We start from the raw sequence: 22,815 nt of genomic DNA on the forward strand, positions 1-22,815 counted from the left end.
TGCATATATATTTATAATTGTTATCTCTTCTTCTTGGATTGATCACTTGATCATTACGTAGTGTCCTTTCTTGTTTCTTGTAACATTCTGTAAAGTCTGTTTTATCTGATATGAGTATTGGTACTCCAGCTTTCTTTTGATTTCCACTTGCATGGAATATCTTTTTCTATCCCCTCACTTTCAGTCTGTATGTGTCCCTAGGTCTGAAGTGGGTCTCTTGTAGACAGCATATATATGGGTCTTGTTTTTGTTTCCATTCAGCGAGCCTGTGTCTTTTGGTTGGAGCATTTTAATCCATTCACATTGAAGGTAATTATCAATATGTATGTTTCTATTACCATTTTCTTAATTGTTTTGGGTTTGTTTTTGTAGGTCCTTTTCTTATCTGTGTTTCCCACTTATAGAAGTTCCTTTAGCATTTGCTGTAGAGCTGGTTTGGTGGTGCTGAATTCTCTTAGCTTCTGCTTGTCTGTAAAGCTTTTGATTTCTCAATCGATTCTGAATGAGGTACTTGCCGGGTAGAGTAATCTTGGTTGTAGGTTCTTCCCTTTCATCACTTTCAGTATATCATGCAACTTCCTTCTGGCATGTAGAGTTTCTGCTGAGAAATCAGCGGTTAACCTTATGGGAGTTCCCTTGTATGTTATTTGTCATTTATTCCTTGTTGCTTTAAAATTTTTTTCTTTGTCTTTAATTGTTGTCAATTTGATTACTGTGTGTCTCAGTGTGTTTCTCACTAGGTTTATCCTGCCTGGGACTCTCTGTACTTCCTGGACTTGGGTGTCTATTTCCTTTCCCATGTTAAGGAAGTTTTTGACTATAATCTCTTCAACTATTTCCTTGGGTTCTTTCTGTCTCTCTTCTCCTTCTGGGACGCCCTATAATGCAAATGTTGGTGTGTTTAATGTTGTCCTAGGCTGTCTGCATTTCTTTTCATTCTTTTTTCTTTGTTCCACAGCAGTGAATTCCACCATTCTGTCTTTCAGGTCACTTACCTGTTCTTCTGCCTCAATTATTCTGCTGTTGATTCCTTCTGGTGTATTTTTCATTTCAGTTATTGTATTGTTCATCTCTTTTTGTTTGTTATTTAAGTCTTCTAGGTGTTTGTTCTTTAATTCTTCTAGGTCTTTGTTAAACATTTCTTGCATTTTCTTGATCTTTGCCTGTATTGTTTTTCTGAGATCCTGTATCATCTTCACTATCATTATTCTGAATTCTTTTTCTGGAAGGTTGCCCATCTCCACTTCATTTAGTTGTTTTTCTGGGGTTTTATCTTGTTCCTTCATCTGGTACATAGTTTTCTACCTTTTCCTTTTGTCTTTCTTTCTGTGAATGTGGTTTTCATTCCACAGGCTGCAGAATTGTAGTTCTTCCTGCTTCTGCTGTCTGCCCTCTCTGCAGTGTCATTTATTCCATTTACAGTGTTGTGCAACCATCACCACCATTTCCCAAACCCCTTCAGCACCCCAAATAGAAACTCTGTACCCATTAAGCAATAACTCCCTATTCCCTCCTCCCCCAGCCCCTGGTAACCTGTGCTTTACTTTCTAGCTCTATGAATTTGCCTCTTCTAGGTACCTCATACAAGTGGAAACATACAATATTTGTTCCTTTGTGTCTGGATAATTTCACCTAACATAATGTTTTTAACGTTGAACCATGTTGTCGTCTGTAACAACCTTATTCCTTTTTTATGGCTGACTAATATTTTTTTTGTATGGGTATGCCATATTTTTTTTCTCTGGTAACGAACGTTTGGATTGTTTCCACCTTTTGGCTATTGTGAATAATACTGCTATGAACATTGCTGTGCAAGTGTTCATTGGAGTCCCTGGTTTTAATTCTTTTGGTTTGGACCTAGAAGTGGAATTGCTGGATAATGTGGTAGTTCTGTGTTTAGCATTGGAGGAACTGCTAAACTGTTTTCCACAGTGGCTGCAACATTTTACATTACCGCCAGCAGTGTTTGAGGTTACTGCTTTTCTCACATTCTAACACTTGTTATTTACCATTTTTAAAATTATGGTCGGGCTTCCCTGGTGGCGCAGTGGTTGAGAGTCCGGCTGCCGATGCAGGGAACACGGGTTCGTGCCCCGGTCCAGGAAGATCCCACATGCCGCGGAGCGGCTGGGCCCGTGAGCCACGGCTGCTGAGCTTGCGCATCTGGAGCCTGTGCTCCGCAACGGGAGAGGCCACAACAGTGAGAGGCCCACGTACTGAAAAAAAAAAAAAAAAAAAAAAATTATGGTCCTGCGTAGTAGGTATGTCACTGTGGTTTAGATTTGCATTTCCCTAATGACTAAGAATGTTGAGCATCTTTTTCATGTGCTATTGACCATTTCTGAATCTTTGGAGAAATAACTATTCAAGTCCTTTGCCTTTTTTTGGTTTGTGTTTAATTAAGACTTTACTTTTCTAGAGTGGTTTCACATTCACAGCACAATTGAGAGGCAGATTTCTTATATACCCCCTGACCCCACACCAGAGTGACACATTTGTTTCAACCCATGAACCTACACTGACAGATAATAATCACCAAAATCCGTAGTTTACATTAAGTTTCACTCTTGGTGTTGTATATTCAGTGGGTTTGGACTGATGTATTATATGATATGTATCCGTCACTATGGCATAATACAGAGTATTTTTACAAATCCTCTATGCTCCACCTTGTCATCCCTCCAACCCCTGACAACCACTGATCTTTTACTGTTTCAGTAGTTTTTTTTTTTCCAGAATGATATATAGTTGGAGTCATACAGTATGTAGCCTTTTCAGACTGGCTTCTTTAACTTAGTAATATGCATTTAAAGTTCTTCCATGTCTTTTCATGGCTTGATAGCTCATTTCTTTTTCACACTGATTAATATTCCATTGTCTGGATGTGTCACAATTTATGTATCCATTCAACCCTTGAAGGACACATTTGTTGCTTCCAAGTTTTGGCAATTATGAATAAAGCTGATATAAACATCCATGTGTAGATTTTTATGTGGACATAAGTCTTCAGCTCCTTTGGGTAAACACCAAGGAGCATGATTGCTAGATTGTATGTGCAGTTTTGTAAGAAAGCACCAAACTGTCTTCCAGAATGGCTGAACCATTTTGTATTCCCACCAGCAGAGAATGAGAGTTACTGTTGCTCTACATCCTTGTTATCATTTGATGTTGTCAGTGTTTTAGATTTTGGCCATTCTAATAAGTGTCTTTGCCTATCTTTTTTTAAAAAATATTTATTTCTTTGGCTGTACCGGGTCTTAGTTGCAGCATGCGGGCTCTTAGTTGTGGCATGCGGATTCTGACCAGGGATTGAATCCAGGCCCCCTGCACTGGGAGCATGGAATCTTAACCACTGGACCACGAGGGAAGTCCCAAGTGTCTTTGCCTATTTTTTAATTGTCCTTTTGTTGTTGAATTGTAGCAGTTCTTTAGATATCCTGGTTATTAATATCTTGTCAGATACACGGTATATAAATATTTTCTCCCAATCTGTGAGTTTTCTTTTCACTCTTTAGATAGTGTCATTTTATGCATGTAAGTCTTTAATTTGGATGAAGTCCAATTTATCTATTTTTCTTTTGTTGCCTGTGCTTTTGGTATCATAATTTAAGAAACCATTGCCAAATTCAAGATCATGAAGATTTTCAATCCCTATGTTTTCTTCTAAGAGTTTCTTATAGTTTAACTCTTACATTTAGGTCTTTGATCCATTTTTAGTTAATTTTTGTGTAAGGTGTATTGTAATAGTGCAACTTCATTATTTTGCATGTGGATGTCTCGTTTTCCCAACACCATTTGTTGAAAAGACTGTCCTTTCCACATTGGATGGTCTTGGCCCCCTTGTTGAAAATCAGTTGACCATAGATCTGAGGGTTTCTTTCTTTATTTTTTAAAAAAATATTTATTTATTTATTTGGTTGCACCTGGTCTTAGTTGTGGCAGGCGGGTTCCTTAGTTGTAGCTCGTAGGCTCTTTAATTGTGGCTCGCCGGTTCCTGTGTTGTGGCATGCGAACTCTTGGTTGCAGCACGCATGTGGGATCTGGTTTCCTGACCAGGGATCGAACCTGGGCCCCCTGTATTGGTAGCATGGAGTCTCAACCACTACACCACCAGGGAAGTCCCTCTGAGGGTTTATTTCTGAACTCTGTTGTATTCCATCGATCTGTGTCTATCTTTATGCCATACCATATGCGTTTGATTACTCTAGCTCTGTAAGTTTTGTAATCAGGAAGTGTGATTCCTCCAACTTTGTTATTCTTTTTCAATATTGTTTGGCTTTTCAGGGTCCCTTGACTTTTCATATGAATTTTGGGATGAGTTTTTCCATTACTGTAAAATTGTCATTGGAATTTTGATAGGGATTACATTGAATCAGTATAACACTTTGGGTAGCTCTGTCATCTTAATATTAAGTCTTCCAATCCACGAACATGAGATACCTTTCTATTTATTTAGGTTGTCTTTAATTTCTTTCAGCCACGTTTTATAGTTTTTAGAGTACAAGTCTTTCACCTTTTTGGTTAAGTTTATTTTTAAGTATTCTTGATTCTATTGTAAATGGGATTGCTTTCTTAATCTCATTTTTTTTTGAATTGCTCATTGCTACTGTATAGAAACACAACTGATTTTTGTGTGTTGATTTTGTGTTTTGCAACTTTGCTGAATTTGTTTATTAGCTGTAACAGTCGTTTTGTGGATTCTTTAGGGTTTTCTACACATGAGATCACTTCATTTGTAAATAGAAATAGTTTAACAACTTTCTTTCCAACTTGGATGCCTACTGGGTTTTTTTGGCCTGATTGCTCAGGTAGAACTTCCAGTACTATGTTGAATAGAAGTGGTGAAAGTGGGAATCCTTGTCTTGTTCCTGATCAGTTAATTTTTTTCCCTAAATAACTGCTTGCTTTTATCATACTGTTTGTAGAATAATCCATCTTTCCTTCCCCCTGCCCCTCCATTTGCAACACCATCTTCATAATTTGCAGAATCCCTGTATGTGTGTTGGGTGAGTGAAGCATGAACAAATGCCTGCCTAATCTGATTTCTCTCCACCTGTTCATCCTCATGTCTTGCATTTCCGTCTCTCATGTACCACAAGTCTTGTGTTGCTTATATACTTCTTGCAAGACATCAGTTAATCATTCTTTCATTCATTTGTTACATACATTCACATTTTTCTGGCTTTGCACAGCTCTTTTTCTGCTTGGACCCATCTTTCCCAGCTTGTTGACCTGACATCTGCTTGCTCATCCTTCAGGTCTGTTCATGCACTGTTATGCCCTCAGGCAAAAATAAATTCTCTTCCTGTGTTTACTTTAAATGTGAGCATGTTTTTCTTATGCCACTTATTAGACTGGCTCCTTGATAGTTCCAAGGAAAATTCTGAGGTCTGATTTTGAAGAGAAAATTGTCAGAGACAATTGTGCAAATAGTAGTAAAAATTGGCAGCAAGAAAAGTAATAGAAAATGAGAAAAAGATATAATTTTCTAGGTCTTTAATTCCATGCAGTAGAAGCTTTTTTGTTGTTCTTATTGATCACTGAAATGCCCAAAACACAGTAATAAGAAAAAATCCACATTATTATTTGACACTAGAGAAGGGTCCCACCCACATATTTGAGACTCAGAGGATTTTGATAGTAAACAGTATGAGCGTCCACAAAACCTTGGGTAAGGGCTGATCCTTTCTGTAAAGATGAACAAACAAATGCTAGACATACGAAAAACTCAGCACTTGAAGAAAATGAGACTGTATCATTTAGAGTATGCCAAATAGTATAAAAAAAGAGAGAAAAGTGGAATTCAGATTCCCAATATGACAAGTGCAGATTGTAAAAATAAAATAAGCTGAGAACAGGAAAGAGTTCTTGAAGTTATAGAATGTGACTGTTAAAAAATTCAGGACTCACTATCAGAATAGATAGTGCACAATACCAAGTTAGTTTGGGAAAAAACCTTGCAGAATTTAGGAAAAAGGTACTTTAAATGAATAGTAAGAGAGCATTTAAAACACAGGAAGGGGGCTTCCCTGGTGGCGCAGTGGTTGAGAGTCCGCCTGGCGATGCAGGGGACATGGGTTCGTGCCCCGGTCCGGGAAGGTCCCACATGCCGCAGAGCGGCTAGGCCCGTGAGCTGTGGCCGCTGAGCCTGCGCATCCGGAGCCTGTGCTCCACAACGGGAGAGGCCACAACAGTGAGAGGCCCGCGTACCGCAAAAAAAAACACAAAAAACGCAGGAAGGTCTCAAATCTGTGATCGGAGTTCCTGGAAGAGAGAGCAGAGGCAGATGAAGCAATAACTGAAGTAATAGTGGAAGAACATCTCTGAGCTGAGGAACACCTTGAGTCTCAAGGTCAGAGTCTCCACCAGGAATATATTTGAAAAGCATAAAAACCAGGATGCGTTCTGATGAGTTTTCTAAGTATTCAGGGTAAAGAAAAAGCAAGAGAAGTTATCTTTAGGGAAGAACAAGTCAGATTTGCATGAGTTCCTTTCCAGATCCTTAGGAAAAGGAGGTGTTGGGCAATCATAATATAGTCACCTCACACATGTATGTAAATTTCAAATACAGCTGAGGAGCTGAATGAATTATTCTCCCAAATAGCAGCTCAGTTCCATTTATTGGTTTGTTAATGCCTTTGTTTATGTCATATATTACCATTCCAGGAGACTGTATGAGTTTATGCGACCACTGGCATGAGTGCCTTTCATTTAAATGACTGTACAGTATTCATTTGGATGCACCATGATTTGTACAACCAGTCTTTTCCCTGACATTGAACATTTAGGTTATTTCTAGCCTTTCAGTGTCATAAATAACTCCATGAAAGACACTTGTGCATGAGTTAGCTACATTTTGGATCATTGCCACTAAGAAAGAAATAACTAGTGAGTCAATTATTCCTAGCTTTTTTGAGCAAAAATCATATAAAAATCAATAGGATTAAAATTTTTATTTTGGTTAAATTATTTTTTAAAACAAAGATCTTCCCCATTTAAATTTAGCTTTAATTAAAGGTGGGAGTGGGCACTAGATTAGAACAGTGGTTCTCAACTGGGTGTTGGTGGGGTGTATTGGTGGTAGATTTTGCTGTCCGGGGACATGTCAGAAGAGAATTTTGGTGGTGACATCTGGGAGAGGGGGTGCTACTGCCAATCTAACAAGTAGAGACCTGGCGCTGCTGTTAAACATCCTGCCAGGCACAAGAGGGCCCGCAACAATGTTAGTTATCTAGCCCAAATGTCAGCATTGCTGAGGTTGACAGGTTTTACTGCTAACAGAGACATCCTTTGTGTATTTAGGGCCAGTGTTTATGGGTTCTCTCTGCTATAGGAGGGGAACATTTCAGCATCAGAACATCAGTAGAGCCTTACTTTGCCGAATATGATAGACCTAGGGAATAGTTCAACGCTTGCCTTTCCCATCCCCATTTTGAGAAACACCTTGTATTTTATTGCTCACATAAAGTGCTTATAAAATTGTTTATTTTTGTGTCTTGGGTGGTCCTGAAAATGCCTCATCAGTGTCAGATCTAGTTATTGTTGAGATTTGGCTCTACTGTGTGTATTAGAGACCTGCATTTAGCTGCTTGGAAAGAAAATCAGGCAACAACAAATAGGGACTTCCATTTCTCATGTGATGAGAATTCTGGAGATAGGAGTCCAGAGCTGTTACTGTGGCTCCATCAAGTCATAGATGACCCAGTCTACTCTATTTCTGCTTGGCCTTCCTCAGGATGTGCTTTTACCTTGGGGTCACCAGACAGCTCCTGCCCTTTCCCACCCCTCGCCCCCCACATCAGAGCCTGTATTCAACTGAGCCAGCCCTTTTGATCAAAGCTCTCCTGCATCCCAACCTAGTGATTTCTGCTTATTCCCATTGATTGGCCAGAACTGTGTCCCATGACTGTTCTTAGTTGTACAAGAGGCTGGGAAATACAGGCTCTTAGTTGGGCTCTTTGTAAGTCAGAAAATACATTCAGAAACCTTTAGTAAGAAAGAATCGATGTTGGAATAGGCAACTAGTACGTAGCTCTGGAGCCACTTTCTAAAGTACTGGGGTTCTTCCTAAATGCACTGAAATTAAAGAAAGGTAAAGGAGAACAAATAATAATGATAACATTAGAAATTTGAGAAAATGAACTCTGTAAGAATTCTCTCTTTTAAAAAAAAGTAACTGAGAAAATGTATCTGTTTTATGGTGTTGTAAATTAAGATCTTTTCCCTACCCCAATACTTGGGGCCCTGCCCTATTCTTTTTCTGCAATATCAGTAATGATTAGTTATATTGTACATTAAAAAAAATGTTTTTTAGGCTAAAAATTGGAAACAGCAACCAACAGTTGGACTTAACTGTGGAAAATGGGTGTATAAGCATAACAGGAGTACTGAAGAAGGGCTTGTTTAATGCCCTTTTAAAAATTGTTTTATATTTTAGTTGTAGGAGTTTTTAAAAAAAGTATATTCTGGATATTAATCCCTTATCAGATATATGATTTGCAACTGTTTTCTCACAATCTGTGTGTTGCAACAACTTTTTGATGTGATTTTAAAACTACTTATTAGCATTAAGACTGATATTACACTAGTATTTATTACTATTTTAGCTAGTTTATTTTTAAGTAGTATATAAACTGAAGAATATGTGAATGTATGGTTTAAAATTTAAATGGCACAAAAGGTTTCCAATAAAAAGCAGTTAGAATGACAGAAGGTTACTTTGGAAAGCAGAGAGGAGCAGGGTAGAGAAAAGCTGTGTCTGATGTACTTTATACCTTTTCTAAGAGAAGAAATTTGAAACAAATATGGCAAAAGTGGTAACATGTTTAATCTCACTGGTGGGAACATGGGGTGTCCTATTATCTATATTTTTTTGTTTGAAATATTTTATAATTAAAGCAAATTTTTAGTTATATAAATTTCTACCCTCCCCTAGATGTTCAGTCCCCCAGTCTTCTGCCCCACAAGTTACTAGTATTTTGACTCCTTCTAGAATTATTCATTGTGTTCTCAGGCATAGTTATGTTTGAGTGGATGGAGTTGGGAGCTACTCAACGTCTTTCATACCTTTTTCACAGTGTGTCCTTGAGACCAGCCCACACAAGTGTTTGCAGCACTTGTGTCCCTTTCCTGGTTCCCTCCTGTCCCCCTAGCTTCCCCTCACCTCTGCTTTACTCCTGCAGGGCACTGAGGTTGCTGCCAGTTTTCCACTGTTACGTACAGTGAACATCCTGGTACACACAGGTATATGGCTGTATGCGATATAAATTCCTGGAGGCAAAATTGGTGGCTCAAACTTATAACCTTATCAAATTGTTCTCACAGAAACATTACAGCAGTATGCGCTCTGCAGCAAAGTGTTGGAGCACTTCTTCACTCTCCTCACCTGCCTGATGTTCTTAGAATTTCTTATTCTTGTCAATTATTTTCTCTGCATTTGATGCAGAAGATCTCTCAACATGCATGTTTTAGTATTGTTTTAAATTAATGTTTTTCTTTTATATCAATTATTAACTTGGAATATAAAATTACTTGAACTCTGTAGTGTTTCGACTCTGAAGTGTTTGAGATTATACAGATAAAAGCCAAGGCCTGAATGTGTTTAACTTTACCTATAAAACTTATTATTTGACACTTAAAAACTTCTATAATTAATCAGTGGAAATGAAGCTTTATTTATTTTTTCATCCAGTCACAGTAATTTGTTGATATGCTTTCATGGAAAAGTATTTGAAGCTAAAAGGTAATATTTCTGTCCAACTTATTGTATGAGGCTAGTAGAGCTTTGATACTAAAACTGAATAAATTGCATGGGACAAGAAAATTAGAGGTCAATTCAACTTAAAAATGTAGATACATACATCTTAAAATAATGGTGGTACACCCAAACAATAGAATATCATTCAGCACTAAAAAGAAATGAGCTATCAAGCCGTGAAAAGACATGGAGGAACCTTAAATGCATATCTAAATGAAAATCTATTATTGTAATTCAATACATTACCAGATTAAAGGAGAAAAGTTAAATATCCATGAATGCAGGGTAAACATTGAGTAAAATTCAACACCCATTCATGAAAGAAACATTTAGTAAACTAGAAGTTACTGAGGGGAACCTTCTTAACCTGAAAAGGGTATCCACCAGAAACCTAAAGCAAATATTACACTTAGTGGTTAAACCTTAGAAGCAGTTCTTTCAAAATCAGGGAAAAAATATTTCTATTTGACATTGAATAAGAGGTCCTAGCCAATGCAATTAGATAAGAAAAAGAAATAAGAGGTATGAATGAGAAATACGAAGTATAAGGGAGACAGAATTATCACTGTTTGCTGGTATCGAGAGATTCAGAACCAGCTACCAAATGTTAGAGAGCTTAGCAAGATTGCTGGGTGTGAGAGTAGCATTAAAAAGTCAGTAGCAACAATTGTAACATGTGTATGTGTGTGTTTCTGTTCCTGTGTGTGTGGCAGATCGCATTTTCCAAAAGGACTGCACCAACATATGTTGAACCCCCATGCTCTTTGCACAAAGAGGCTGTGATTTCTTGCGCCGAGAGGTGGTCTCTGTTCCCTACTCTTGGGTATTGGAAGGCCCATTGGGTAAAAATATGAGCTAGAAAGTTACCTGTCCTAGGGCTGTTGGGTGGTGGCAGGCAGGACTGTAGGAAAATTACCTGAATAACTTATTTATGCTTAATTTATAAAATTACCTGGTGCCTAACTTTTTTTTTAATGGGTTTATTTATTTATTTTATTTTATTTTGGGCTGAGTTGGCTCTTTGTTGCTGTGCACGGGCTTTCTCTAGTTGCAGCGAGCAGGGGCTACTCTTCATTGCAGTGCGCGGGCTTCTCATTGCGGTGGCTTCTCCTGTTGCGGAGCATGGGCTCTAGGCACGCAGGCTTCAGTAGTTGTAGCACGTGGGCTCAGTAGTTGTGGCTCACGGGCTCTAGAGCGCAGGCTCAGTAGTTGTGGCACACAGGTTTCATTGCTCTGCGGCATGTGGGATCTTCCTGGACCCAGGGCTTGAACCTGTGTCCCCTGCATTGGCAGATGGATTCTTAACCACTGCACCACCAGGGAAGTCTTGGTGCCTAACTTTTAAAATACTGTTTCTCCAGACATGGTAGTGTGAGCAAAAGCCCAAATTAATTTTTGCTGTTAATGCATACTATTTGGGGTTTTTTTTGGTATGTTTATGTTTTTGTTTTTGTTTTTGTTTTTGCGTTATGCGGGCCTCTCACTGTTGTGGCCTCTCCCATTGTGGAGCACAGGCTCCGGACGCGCAGGCTCAGCAGCCCAGCCGCTCCACATGTGGGATCTTCCCGGACCGGGGCACGAACCCGTGTCCCCTGCATCGGCAGGCAGACTCTCAACCACTGCGCCACCAGGGAAGCCCCTGTTTCTGTTTTTATCTGAATTCTTAGAATAATGTTCCATTTGGGAGAAAAAGCTGGTCATGATGGATACAGCAAGTAGCTGAGTGCCTAGTGCAGGCATACTGGCACAGAAGTTCTTCTGTAGTGGAATACCAAGAACCATAAGGGTCCTAAAATGAGCATTTGTAGCTCTAGAAATAAAATTTGAGAATACCGGGGCTCAGAATAAAGTAACAGTTATATGGCATGAAGATAAAGAAATAGATTAAAATTTTAAGATAGAAGCTCTGAAGTATAGGTAGATAATATTCAGAGAGTTTAGTTGGAAATTTGAGTATGATGTGGTAACCTTAGCTTCCTCCTTTGCATCAGTTGTCACATGAACTGTTAACGTTGCTGTAGGTGTTGAACATGGCAGGGCAGTGAACGTGTATGAGAGCAGAGCCTTCTGCTTGAAGGACCTTGGTTCAATCCTGGGGTCTCACACTCACTAGCTGTGGGACCTTTGGTAGATCATTTAACTCCTGAAAGCCTGTCACCCCTGACATACAAAATGGGGAAGATAATCTTTCCCACTGGTGTTATGAGAATTGAATGAGGTCACGTCGATGATGTGCTTTGCATAGTACTTGACCTATACTAAGTGCTCAGTGAAAGTTATTCATTTATTTATTTATTTATTTATTTATTTATTTATTTATTTATTTTTGCGGTACCGGGCCTCTCACTGCTGTGGCCTCTCCGCTGCGGAGCACAGGCTCCGGATGCGCAGGCTCGGTGGCCATGGCTCACAGCCCCAGCAACCCCGCGGCATGTGGGATCCTCCCGGACCAGGGCACGAACCTGTGTCCCCTGCATCAGCAGGTGGACTCTCAACCACTGCGCCACCAGGGAAGCCCGAAAGTTATTTTATACTGGCTGGGAAAGTATCTGTTTTGCTATATAAAATTTAAGAGAAATATTAAAATATATTTTTGTTATTTTAAGGAAATTCGCAGTGAGTCCCATGACTATCCTCATAGAGTGGCCAAGTTTCCAGAAAACAGAAATCGAAACAGATACAGAGATGTAAGCCCATGTAAGTACTTGCGGGGGGTGTGGGTGTGTGTGTCGTAGGAGGCGGGACATGGTGGAAAAGGTTGGGGTCGGGGTTGGTAAGTATGGTGATTTTTTTTTCATACTAATGTAATATATGTTCTTTAAAGAAAATTTTCAAGGCATAAAATAGTAGAAGGAAGGAAAATTGCCCATAATTATTTCCTCCTCCAACACATTAACTGATGTATTTCTTACCAGCCTTTTTTCTTACACATGATTTTTCTCTTTTCAAAATAATTGTAATCATATATGTGTAGTCATATATATCTACTTCTTTTCATATTATTCCATAGCTTTTATAAGTATTACTTAAAATATTTATTGGTGTAATTCTTTTCCCCCGAATTACAAAAGTAGTGTGTATTCACTACTACTTGAAAAGTTTTAAAAGTTTTAAAACATAGAAATGTGTAAAGAAAAAACTCTCATCATTTAAAAACAAGCAAATACTATTGGGTTTATATTCTTTTGGTATTTGTCTGTGTAAATGTGTATGTACATTCTTTTAAATTCAGCTGGAATCCTGCACGCACTGACCTGCAGCTTTTCTCCCATGTGGTTGCATGTCGTAGACGTTTCCTGTCCTGAACAGTCTTTTAGTGGCTTCCACAGTGGCTTTGGGCAGGTCAATCTTTATGTAACAGTTCCCTGTGGTTGGACTTAGATTCTGCTGTGCGTGTGCATGTATGTGCATGCGCGCGCGCGCGCACACACACACACACACACACACACACACACACACAGGGTTTTGTGAACAGTTATAACACCAGGGCTTTAAAAATGTGTTCATCAAGTGATTTTATTTTTGTTCTGATCGATCCCACCTTCAGATATTGAATTAGGCTGCCTTACTGCTCAGAGGATTCGCATGTTTGGTTTCAGTGGGTGAGCGTAGGCATCCTCTTTAGGGCTGCTGGTGTGCTGCATTTGTGTTCGATGCCAGGTGCTTCCTCATGGGCCTCACGCTCCACTATCACCTCTCTTCTTCATAGCTTCAACCTCTTTCTAATAACTCTCTTCCCTTATTATTCAGATGTGCTCCAATCTCTTCCGACCCCAACCCCCATATCGCACTCCAGCTATTGCTTTGTCACCTACACAGACACAGGCATGTGCACGCGCGCGCACACACACACACACACACACACACACACAGAATCTTAGAAGCGTGCACCACCCTGTCTCTCTCCACTCTCATCACCCACGCGTTCTTCAGCCGTGGTTCTACCCCAGCCTCCCCACTGAAACTTTTATTCTAAAGTACTGTGCGCTTTCTAGTTTTCTAATGCAATGAGGGACTTTCCATCGGTGTTTTTTCTTAGCCCTCTGTGACTTCCGACATTGTCAACCGTGCCTTCCTTCCCTAAGTCCATATTTTTCTTGATTTTGCTGTTACTTCTCTGGCTGATCACGCCTTTTCAGAACTTCTCTTCCTCAGTTGTCTTTGTCTTCAGGGCTCTGTCTCTGCCTTTGTCTCCCGCTCTTCACTTGTGTGAATGGCCTCATTTTCTGTGAGTTCAGTTGCCATCTCTCTGCTTCTGACCCCAGATCTCATCTGCAGCCTACGTCTCTATTCTCGGCTACAGACCCACTTACGCACTTCTCTGTCTTGATGTGCTGTAGCCACCTCAGGCTCAGAATTCCTTCCCCACAGTCCCTCAGTCCCAGCCCTAATCTGTTCTTTCTGCTTTATCCCCATGTTCATAAGGGCTACCACTAGCCGCACACTTGCTGCAGCTAGAAACTCAGACCTCTCTTCCCTCATTCAGCTCCCACATCTGGTTGGTGACTAAGTAATTATAATTCCATTTCCACAGTATATTTCAAATCTGTTCTCTGTTCATAGTGGCTTGGTTCAGGCCTGGGTTATTACAGCAGCCTCTTAACTGGTCTCTATTCTGTTCCCACCTCAGTCCGAACCCCACACGGTATCCAGAGCAATCTGTGTGTGATGCAAGTCTGTCCTCCACTCCTGTCTTCAGTCGTGCTCCTCAGTTTTATGAAAAGTTAAAGTGCTTTAGCGTTACCACACAAGGCCTTTTGTAGCCATTTTCCTACAAATTGTTTGTTTTGGTGACTCACTTGGCACCAACATGCCCTGTTTTTAACAGTTTTCGAATGTCATTCCCGTTTGGAATAGGCTTCCTCTCTCTTTGACCGACTTCACTCAAAGTCCTCTTCCCCCAAATACCATCTAAACAACCACTTCCCGGGGTGTTATCCTCATACAGGAGAGGAGGTCATGGAGCTGGTGACTTCCACTAAATCCAGGTGAACCTGGGAATAGGTATTTTTTCAAAGTTCCTGAGGTGATGCTGGTATACCTTTCTTGATTGAGAGTCGTTAGATCATTTCCATAGAGTCCTGTACAGTTGTTGGCTTGGTTCAGAAAACGTGTATTGAAAACCAGCTGCATGTCCGCCATTGTGCTGTGCCTGAGAGGACCGTGAGTCCACACGCCCTGCCTGCCAACAACATACGTGCAGTGTGGGGCGGGGTGTGTGTGCGTGTACGTGCCTGCTGTGCTTTGTGTGTCAGGAGATGGCACAGTGCTGGTGGAGCCGAGAAGAGGCACTCAGCTCTGCTTAAGGAGTTAGGGGTGGCTTTTAAGATAATTTTTTTTTTTTTACTTTATTAAAATAGTCTTTTAAACCAGCAGTTATTTTTCATATAAAGAATTTCTAAACATCCATACAGGAAATAAACATAGATAATACTGAGTGCAAAGCAGACGATGACATGTTTGCAAGCAATCAAAAGGAATTGTTTTTCGTTTGTTTGTTTTTAATTTAGCATCACAGATCTTTCTAGATTTTGATTCATCAAGTCTGGAAATGTATTTTTAAACAAACTCCTTATGTGATTCTTATATGCCCAGCTTGAAACTACATTTGAAGGTATGAATATGAGGTACATATTCAAAGAGGGGTATTTTGTGGGGTGTTTTTTTTCCTCTAATATTTATTTATTTATTTATTTAGGCTGTGCCGGGTCTTAGTTGCCGCTCACAGGATCTTCGTTGTGGTGTGTGGGCTTCTTAGCTGTGGCATGCATGCAGGATCTAGTTCCCTGACCAGGGATTGAACCCAGGCCCCCTGCATTGGGAGCTCAAGAGTCTTAACTCTCTGGATAGCCAGGCAGGTCCCAAAGAGGGGTATTTTGAAATAGAAAGAATTTTAAGAAGTCTACGGTCTTTGTATAATTGCCATGACTGAAAAGATGCCTTATTTGTCTCACTTAACCATGAGGTAATTGTAGAAGAGATTGGCCAGAAGGTGGTTGGTTGAGAAAAGAAAGGTTGTAGTCATCACTTTGAGAATTGTATTTGTACTGTTAGAGACAGCTGCCAGAGTTTGAAATATTCCTTACTATATTTGCTTTGCACGTAGAAATCCCAGTTTACTATTTGATCTAAAAGGAGGTGAAAGAGTAGTTTTTTGTTTTGTTTTTGTGGTAAAAACACATACCATAAATTTACCCTTTTAACAGTTTTTAGGTGTCCATCACGGTGTTGTTGGCTGTATGCACAATTGTTGTATGACAGCTCTTGTCATCTTGTGTGACTGAAACCCTACCCCCTCCCCTAGCCCCTGGCAGTCACCATTCTACTTCCTCTTTCTCAGAGTCTGATCACTTCGGGTGCCTCATAGAAATGGAATCATATAGTGTTTCTTTTGTGATTGGCTTCTTTCACATAGCATAATGCCCTCAAGGTTCATCCATCAGTGTTTAAAGTAACACATGGACTTCTGATTCCAGTAATGTGGCAGGTTAGATAGTCCATAGTTTCTTACTGCCACAAAACAAGAAGATTCTCAATAAACACACTTTTTAAATAAATTGCTAGGTGGGGAGGAAGTAAGGAAGACATCCAGGCTTTCTGTGCTCCCCACCTCCTAAAAAAAGATTTCAGCAAATGGCAGAGCTACTCTGAATACACATGGCAGTATCAGCTGTGACATTTGTATTCACCTAATAAAATAGTCTCAAGGTATATAAGGCAAAAATGAATAGAATTACAGAAATAAATTGACAATTCTATATTCACAGACTTTTTTTCATTTATTTGGTTAATTTATTTTTATTTTTGGCTGTGTTGTGTCTTCGTTGCTGTGCGTGGGCTTTCTCTAGATGCGGCGAGCGGGGGCTGCTCTTCGTTGCAGTGTGCAGGCTTCTTAATGTGGTGGCTTCTCTTGTTGCGGAGCACAGGCTCTAGGCGCGCAGGCTTCAGTAGTTGTGGTGCGTGGGCTCAGTAGTTGTGACTCGCGGACTCTAGAGCGCAGGTTCAGTAGTTGGGGCGCACGGGCTTAGTTTCTCCGCAGCATGTGGGATCTTCCTGGACCAGGGCTTGAACCTGAGTCCCCTACATTGGCAGGCGGTTTCTTAACCACTGGGCCACCAGGGAAGCCCGTTCACAGACTTCTTAAGGCAAAATATTAGTAAAGAAGTAGAAGATTTGGACCACACAGTTAAGCTTTATTTAATAAGAAAAATATATAAGACGTTATATATAGAACCTATTCTCCAACAATTAGAGAATTCACATTCTTCTAGGACTTACATGGAATATTTGTAATTGACTAGGCTGTGGAAGTAACTCTTAAAACAGTTTAAGAATTACTGTCTTACAGGCCATGTTCTTTGACCGTAATGCAATTAAATTATAAATTAATAAAAAGATAAAAATTCCTATAAATTTGGAGATTTAAAGATTTCTAAATGATTCATGGGTTAAGAAGAAATCATAATGGAAACTTAAAAGTGAACAATAGGTAAAATTCTACTTATCAGAACTTGCATAAAGCAGCAAAAAGAGTACTGCAAAAAAATATGCTGTCTTAAATGTTTGTATTAAAACAAAAGGCTGAAAATTAAAGTGCTAAGTGTCTAACCCAATTTAGAGTAAAAGTAACAGAATAAAACCGCCTCCCCCAAAAAAAAGCAGAAAGGAAATAATACAAAAATAAAAGAAGAATAGAAATCAAAGGGCCAAACAAAACCAAATTATTAGTTCCTTGATAAGACTAATAAACTGGCATGATTGGGCAAGAAAAATAAAACAAACATAGAAACCAGAGAGACAGGGACTTCCCTGGTGGTCCAGTGGCTAAGACTCCATGCTCCCAATGCAGGTGGCCCGGGTTCAATCCCTGGTCAGAGAACTAGATCCCGCATGCCTCAACTAAAAAGATTCCACATGCCTCAACTAAAAAAATCCCACATTCCACAACAAAGATCCTGCATGCCACAACTAAGACCCAGCGCAGCTAAATAAATAAATAAACAAACACATACATACATACATACAGTAAATATTTAAAAACAAAACAGAAACCCCAGAAAGACAGAGACAGGTGCATATAAACAGCATTAGGAGAAAAAAGGGAAACATCAATACAGATGTAAAAGGAATTAAAAAGCTAGAGTACTGCAAACAATTATGGCAATAAATGTGATCAGTTAGAAGAAATGGAACAGACTCTTGGAAAAATAGAATTTACCAACACAGATTAAAGGAGAAGTAGAGTCTAAGTAGACCTGTGACAGCTAAATAAATTAAATTAATTAAAAAAATGTTTCCACTAAGAAAACACTGGGACTAGATGCTTTAACAGGTGTGTCTTTTTAAAATAAATTTATTTATTTATTTTATTTATTTTTGACTGCGTTGGGTCTTTGTTGCTGCGCGGCACTTTCTGTAAGTTGCGTTGCGGCAAGCGGGGGCTGCTCTCCATTGCGGTGCGCGGGCTTCTCATTGCAGTGGCTTCTCTTGTTGCAGAGCACAGGCTCTTAGGCACGCAGGCTTCAGTAGTTGTGGTCCACGGGCTTAGTTGCTCCGCAGTGTGTGGGATCTTCCTGGACCAGGGCTCGAACCCGTGTCCCCTGCACTGGCAGGCGGATTCTTAACCACTGCACCATCAGGGAAGTCCCAACAGGCGTGTCTTAATAATAATAAAAACTCTTCCCGAGAACAGAAAAAGAGAATACTCCTCAATTCCTTTTGTGAGGCTATTAGATAATTTGGATGTCCAAACCAGAAAAGTTTAGTGAGAGGAATAAAAGTTACAGGCGTATCTACGTCATGAATGTAGATGTAAAAATCCTAAAGAAAGGTTAAAAAACTGAATACAGTAGTGTCTGTATTAAGTTTATTTTAGCAATGTAAGGGTGGCTTAGAATTAGACAGTCTTATAAATGTAATTAACCTTAGTAACAAGGCAAAGGAGAAAAAGCCTTATGAATATCTCGATAGATGCAAAAAGATTATTTAAAGTCAGTTCTTGCTCCTGATTAAAAACAAATAACGTATTAAACTAGAAACAGAAGGAAACTTCTGTAACTAACATGAGAGGACACCTACAGTCACATCACTCTTAATGATAATGTGTTACAAACATTCTTAAAACTCGAGGAGAAGGCAAGGGTGCCCACAAGTACCACTTCCACTTGACATTGTACTTTGGGTCCCAGACACTACAGTAAGAGAAGAATAAGAAACGAAGGCATAAGGATTGGAAACTGCTGCTGTCTAACTAACCCCCTCAGACCCTAACAGTCACTCGCCACGTCTGGAATCGGGAGGCTGACTGGACGCAGGCGGGTCTTGCTCACCGTCTCCCAGGCAGCATAGCTCAGGTGGTGGCCGGGCTGGGTCGCCTGGACCCTCACCCAGTGGTAAACCGTCAGCTGCAACACCTGCACATGGCATCTCCATGTGACCTGGACTTCCTCACCGGTAGCCCCTGAGTTGCAGGAGTGAGCATCCTTGGAGTCTAGCCGGGAGCTGCACTGCCTGTGTCACCTCTCCTTTGAAGTCACACATCACCTGCACCACATTCTGTTCATTAGGGCGAGGTACCACGTCATCCGGGTTCAAGAGGGGAGAGTTGTCACAAAGAACTGTGGGCAAGTTTCAAAACCACTACAGTTATGAATTATATGGTTTTTTTCTTCATAGATAATCCAGAAAATTCACAGACAAATAATTAATAAACATTTTGATAGTCTCAGAATTACAAGACAATAGACTTTCAATTTATGAAAACAGATTTTTATACATGACAAGAATGTGTTTGTCATCTTTCTTGCTAAGCACACTTAGATAAAAACTATTGTATAATAGTAATCAGAATAAGTATAGATATAACTTAAATGTTATGGTAACTGTTCTGTAAATATTTGCTAACATTCTTCCTCATCACATCTGAAGTTTAAAAATAAAGAGTGGGACTTCCCTGGTGCCTGCCAGTGCAGGGGACATGGGTTCGAGCCCTGGTTCAGGAAGATCCCACATGCCACAGAGCAGCTGAGTTCATGCGCCACAACTACTGAGCCCGTGTGCCACGACTACTGGAGCCTGAGTGCCACAACTCCTGGAGCCCGTGTGCCTAGAGCCCATGCTCCGCAACAAGAGAAGCCACTGCAATGAGAAGCCCATGCATTGCAAGGAAGAATAGCCTCCGCTCACCACAACTAGAGAAGGTCCTCGCATAGCAATGAAGACCCAACGCAGCCGTAAATAAATAAACTGATTAATTAATTAATTAATTTTTAAAAAGTCATTAAAAAATAAAGACTAAATGCACTTATTCTCAAAATCCATTGTGTAGACAGCTCTTTTACTTAAAAGTTTTCTCATTAACTGTTAGGATTTTGACCTTTGGTTCTATCTCCGTTTTTAGTTTTTGGTGAAGAGTTCTTAACATGATATCAAAAGCACAATCCATAAAAGAAAAAATATCAACAAATTGGACTAAACCAAAATTTAAAACTTTTGCTTTGTGAAAGACCCCGTTAGTAGGATGGAGAGACGAGGACAGAGTGGGAGAAAATATTTATAAACCACAAAGAACTCATATCTAGAATATATACAGAACTTTGAAAATACAGCAGTAAAAACCCCAAACAGTCCAGTTCAGAAATGGGCAGAAGATGATGAACGTAGATGGCACATAAGCACACGAAAAACATCACTAACCATTAGGGAAAAGCAAATTAAAACCATGGTGGTGAGTGATTGTGACACACATACTAGAGGAGTTGAAATGACAGGGCTGCAGACTCCAAGGACATGGAGAAGCTGGATCTCCTACGCAGCGGGGAGAACAGAGGACGGTGGATGGTGCGGCTGCTCTGGAACATGGTGTGGCAGCTTCTTGATTACCTTATATGACGCAGCCGCTGCACTACTGGACATTTATCTCCGAGAATTGCGATCTTATGTCCACACAGAAGTGTGAACATGGGTGTTCAGAGCAGCTTTGTTTGTAAGAGCTCCAAATTGGAAACGACCCAAGTGTCCATCAGTGGGTAAGTGGTCAACACACCGTGATTCTTTTGTTCCTGCCGTGGGAAGCTCCCCGTGCCCTGCAGCAGCTTGGGTGGGCCCCAGAGGACTCCCACTGAGCAGAGTCCAGTCTCAAGGTTACCTCCTGCGTGATTCCATTTATACAGCGTTCTGGGAATGGTGCCGCCGTTACGGGAGAGGGCAGATCACTGGGTCAGGACGGGGCCAGGGAAGAGAGACTCTGAAGGGGGCACAGAGGAGCTTGTGGTGGTGGGTGCATGAGTTTGCACACGCGATAAAACGGCTCCACACGAGTGATGCCTGCAAAAGAAGAGACGGGGATCAGGTCTGAGGGTTATTCCAGTGTTTTTCCAGGTTTCTGGATTTCACAGCCTTCCTGAATCGGGTCCTGGGTAGGGCACTGTGCAAGGTGGGGGTGGGATGCAGTGAACTTGTCAGGGTCCCTGGCCATGCCGATGGCTGAGGCCTGGGCGCTGAGCGGGCTGGAGCCTCGTCACGGCAGGCCCCACCTGTAGCCACCGCGTCATGTGGACAGCTCTGGTGTTGGAGCTGCGCCGGGGCTGCAGGGAGAGCCCTTAAGTCAGTGAGGAAGCCGGGCACATCCTCCAGGACCATCCATTGTACTCAGAACGGGCATTGGGGGAAGGAGTGGTTGATATATTAAAATACAGATACATAGCAAAGTAGAATTTTTAAGTTTCTGTAAATTTTTAAGATAAAATAGGACTTTTTGAGGAGTTCTGTACTTGACACGTTTAGGGTATAAATGAGGGTCAGTCAGTAGAAATAGTGGTGAAGGACGAGTGTAGTCTGGCTGTTTCCTCTTAACGGATGAGAAAGAGGCCCAGGAGACCAGTGCTGGGTTTCGGGTCCCGGGCCCGCACCTCCGGGGGCCGCCCTGCTCCGTGCAGGTCTCAGCGGCTTCTTCGGCCATGGGGACCAATGGAGCCAGAGCAGACCCCAGGGCCACACCCATGCCCCTTCGCCTCCCTCACTGTTCTCTCGCATCTGGCCACATGATTCCAGTTGCCTCTACTAAAAAGTCCTGAAGCTTTCTGAGCTCTTGTTTTTTGCTGAATTACTTTACTCCTCAAGTCAGTTGTAGTTTCATCTCCTGTTGACGTTTAGAGTGTTTTAATAGTGACATGTCATTCTAAAAAAATTCTACCACAGCTTAACAGTTTGAATATGAACATTTTCTGGAATTCATTGTATAAACAATTCTTGACCACTTGCTAGCCTAAATTGTTATGACACCGTGCTGGTAGGTGCTACGAGAAAACGGAAGTAGAAGCCTCTATTCTCTGATAGTTGGATTTAGGAGTTTAGACTAATGAATCAGTACAGGATCTCTCAACTCTGAACCTAAGTTTCAGGCGCTTCTCTTTCCTTTGTTCACGGGGCTTGTGCCGCAGTCGCCATCCCCAGACGTGAGGCACGTACCCATCACAAAGCCTTCACTCTTCTCTGTGCGTGGCACACTCTTGACCGAAATATTCATGTGGCTGACCTCCTCTAAGTCTTTGCTTCAGTGTCACTGTCACAGTGAGGCCCAACCTGACCACCTGTTTAGAATTGCAACCTGCCCCCCTTCCCAGCACAGCTGCCCTTTACTCTGCTCTTTTTTCCCATAGGGTTTATTACTGTATAACGTGATAAAAATACTTAATTATTTTGCTTATTGCTGTCTCCCTTGCGAGAAGGTAAGCTCCCCAGGAGTGTGGATGGGTTCCAGGGGCCTGGGTTTGTGGATAAAAGGGAAATACCATTCGTCCCCCAACCCTCTCTCCCTTCCTTTCTCCTAGAAGGAGAGATCTGAGCTTCAAGGAAAGTGGTGAGCTGCTCACTGATTGTGTGAGACCAAAGCGTGGTGTGTCTTGTTTTTTAATTTATTTATTTATTTATTTTTGGCTGCATTGGGTCTTCATTGCTGCAAGTGGGCTTTCTCTAGTTGGCGGCGAGCAGGGGCTACTCTTTATTGTGGTGCATGGGCTTCTCATTGTGGTGGCTTCTCTTATTGCAGAGCACAGGCT

At 40.9% G+C, this 22,815-nt stretch overlaps 1 protein-coding gene across 2 annotated transcripts in view; it reads left to right on the plus strand.

Moving 5' to 3' along the window:
• The window catches only part of PTPN2 (protein tyrosine phosphatase non-receptor type 2), a 76,316-nt gene that overhangs the window by 13,170 nt on the left and 40,331 nt on the right, over positions 1-22,815 (plus strand). For both annotated transcript variants that reach the window (XM_082668136.1, XM_082668135.1), the window contains exon 2: positions 12,364-12,454. In XM_082668136.1, coding sequence (XP_082524262.1) covers positions 12,364-12,454 — 91 coding nt within the window. The remainder of the gene's footprint in view (positions 1-12,363; positions 12,455-22,815) is intronic.

Source organism: Grampus griseus (assembly GCF_964374135.1).
Source record: "Grampus griseus genome assembly, chromosome: 12".
Lineage (NCBI taxonomy): Eukaryota > Metazoa > Chordata > Mammalia > Artiodactyla > Delphinidae > Grampus > Grampus griseus.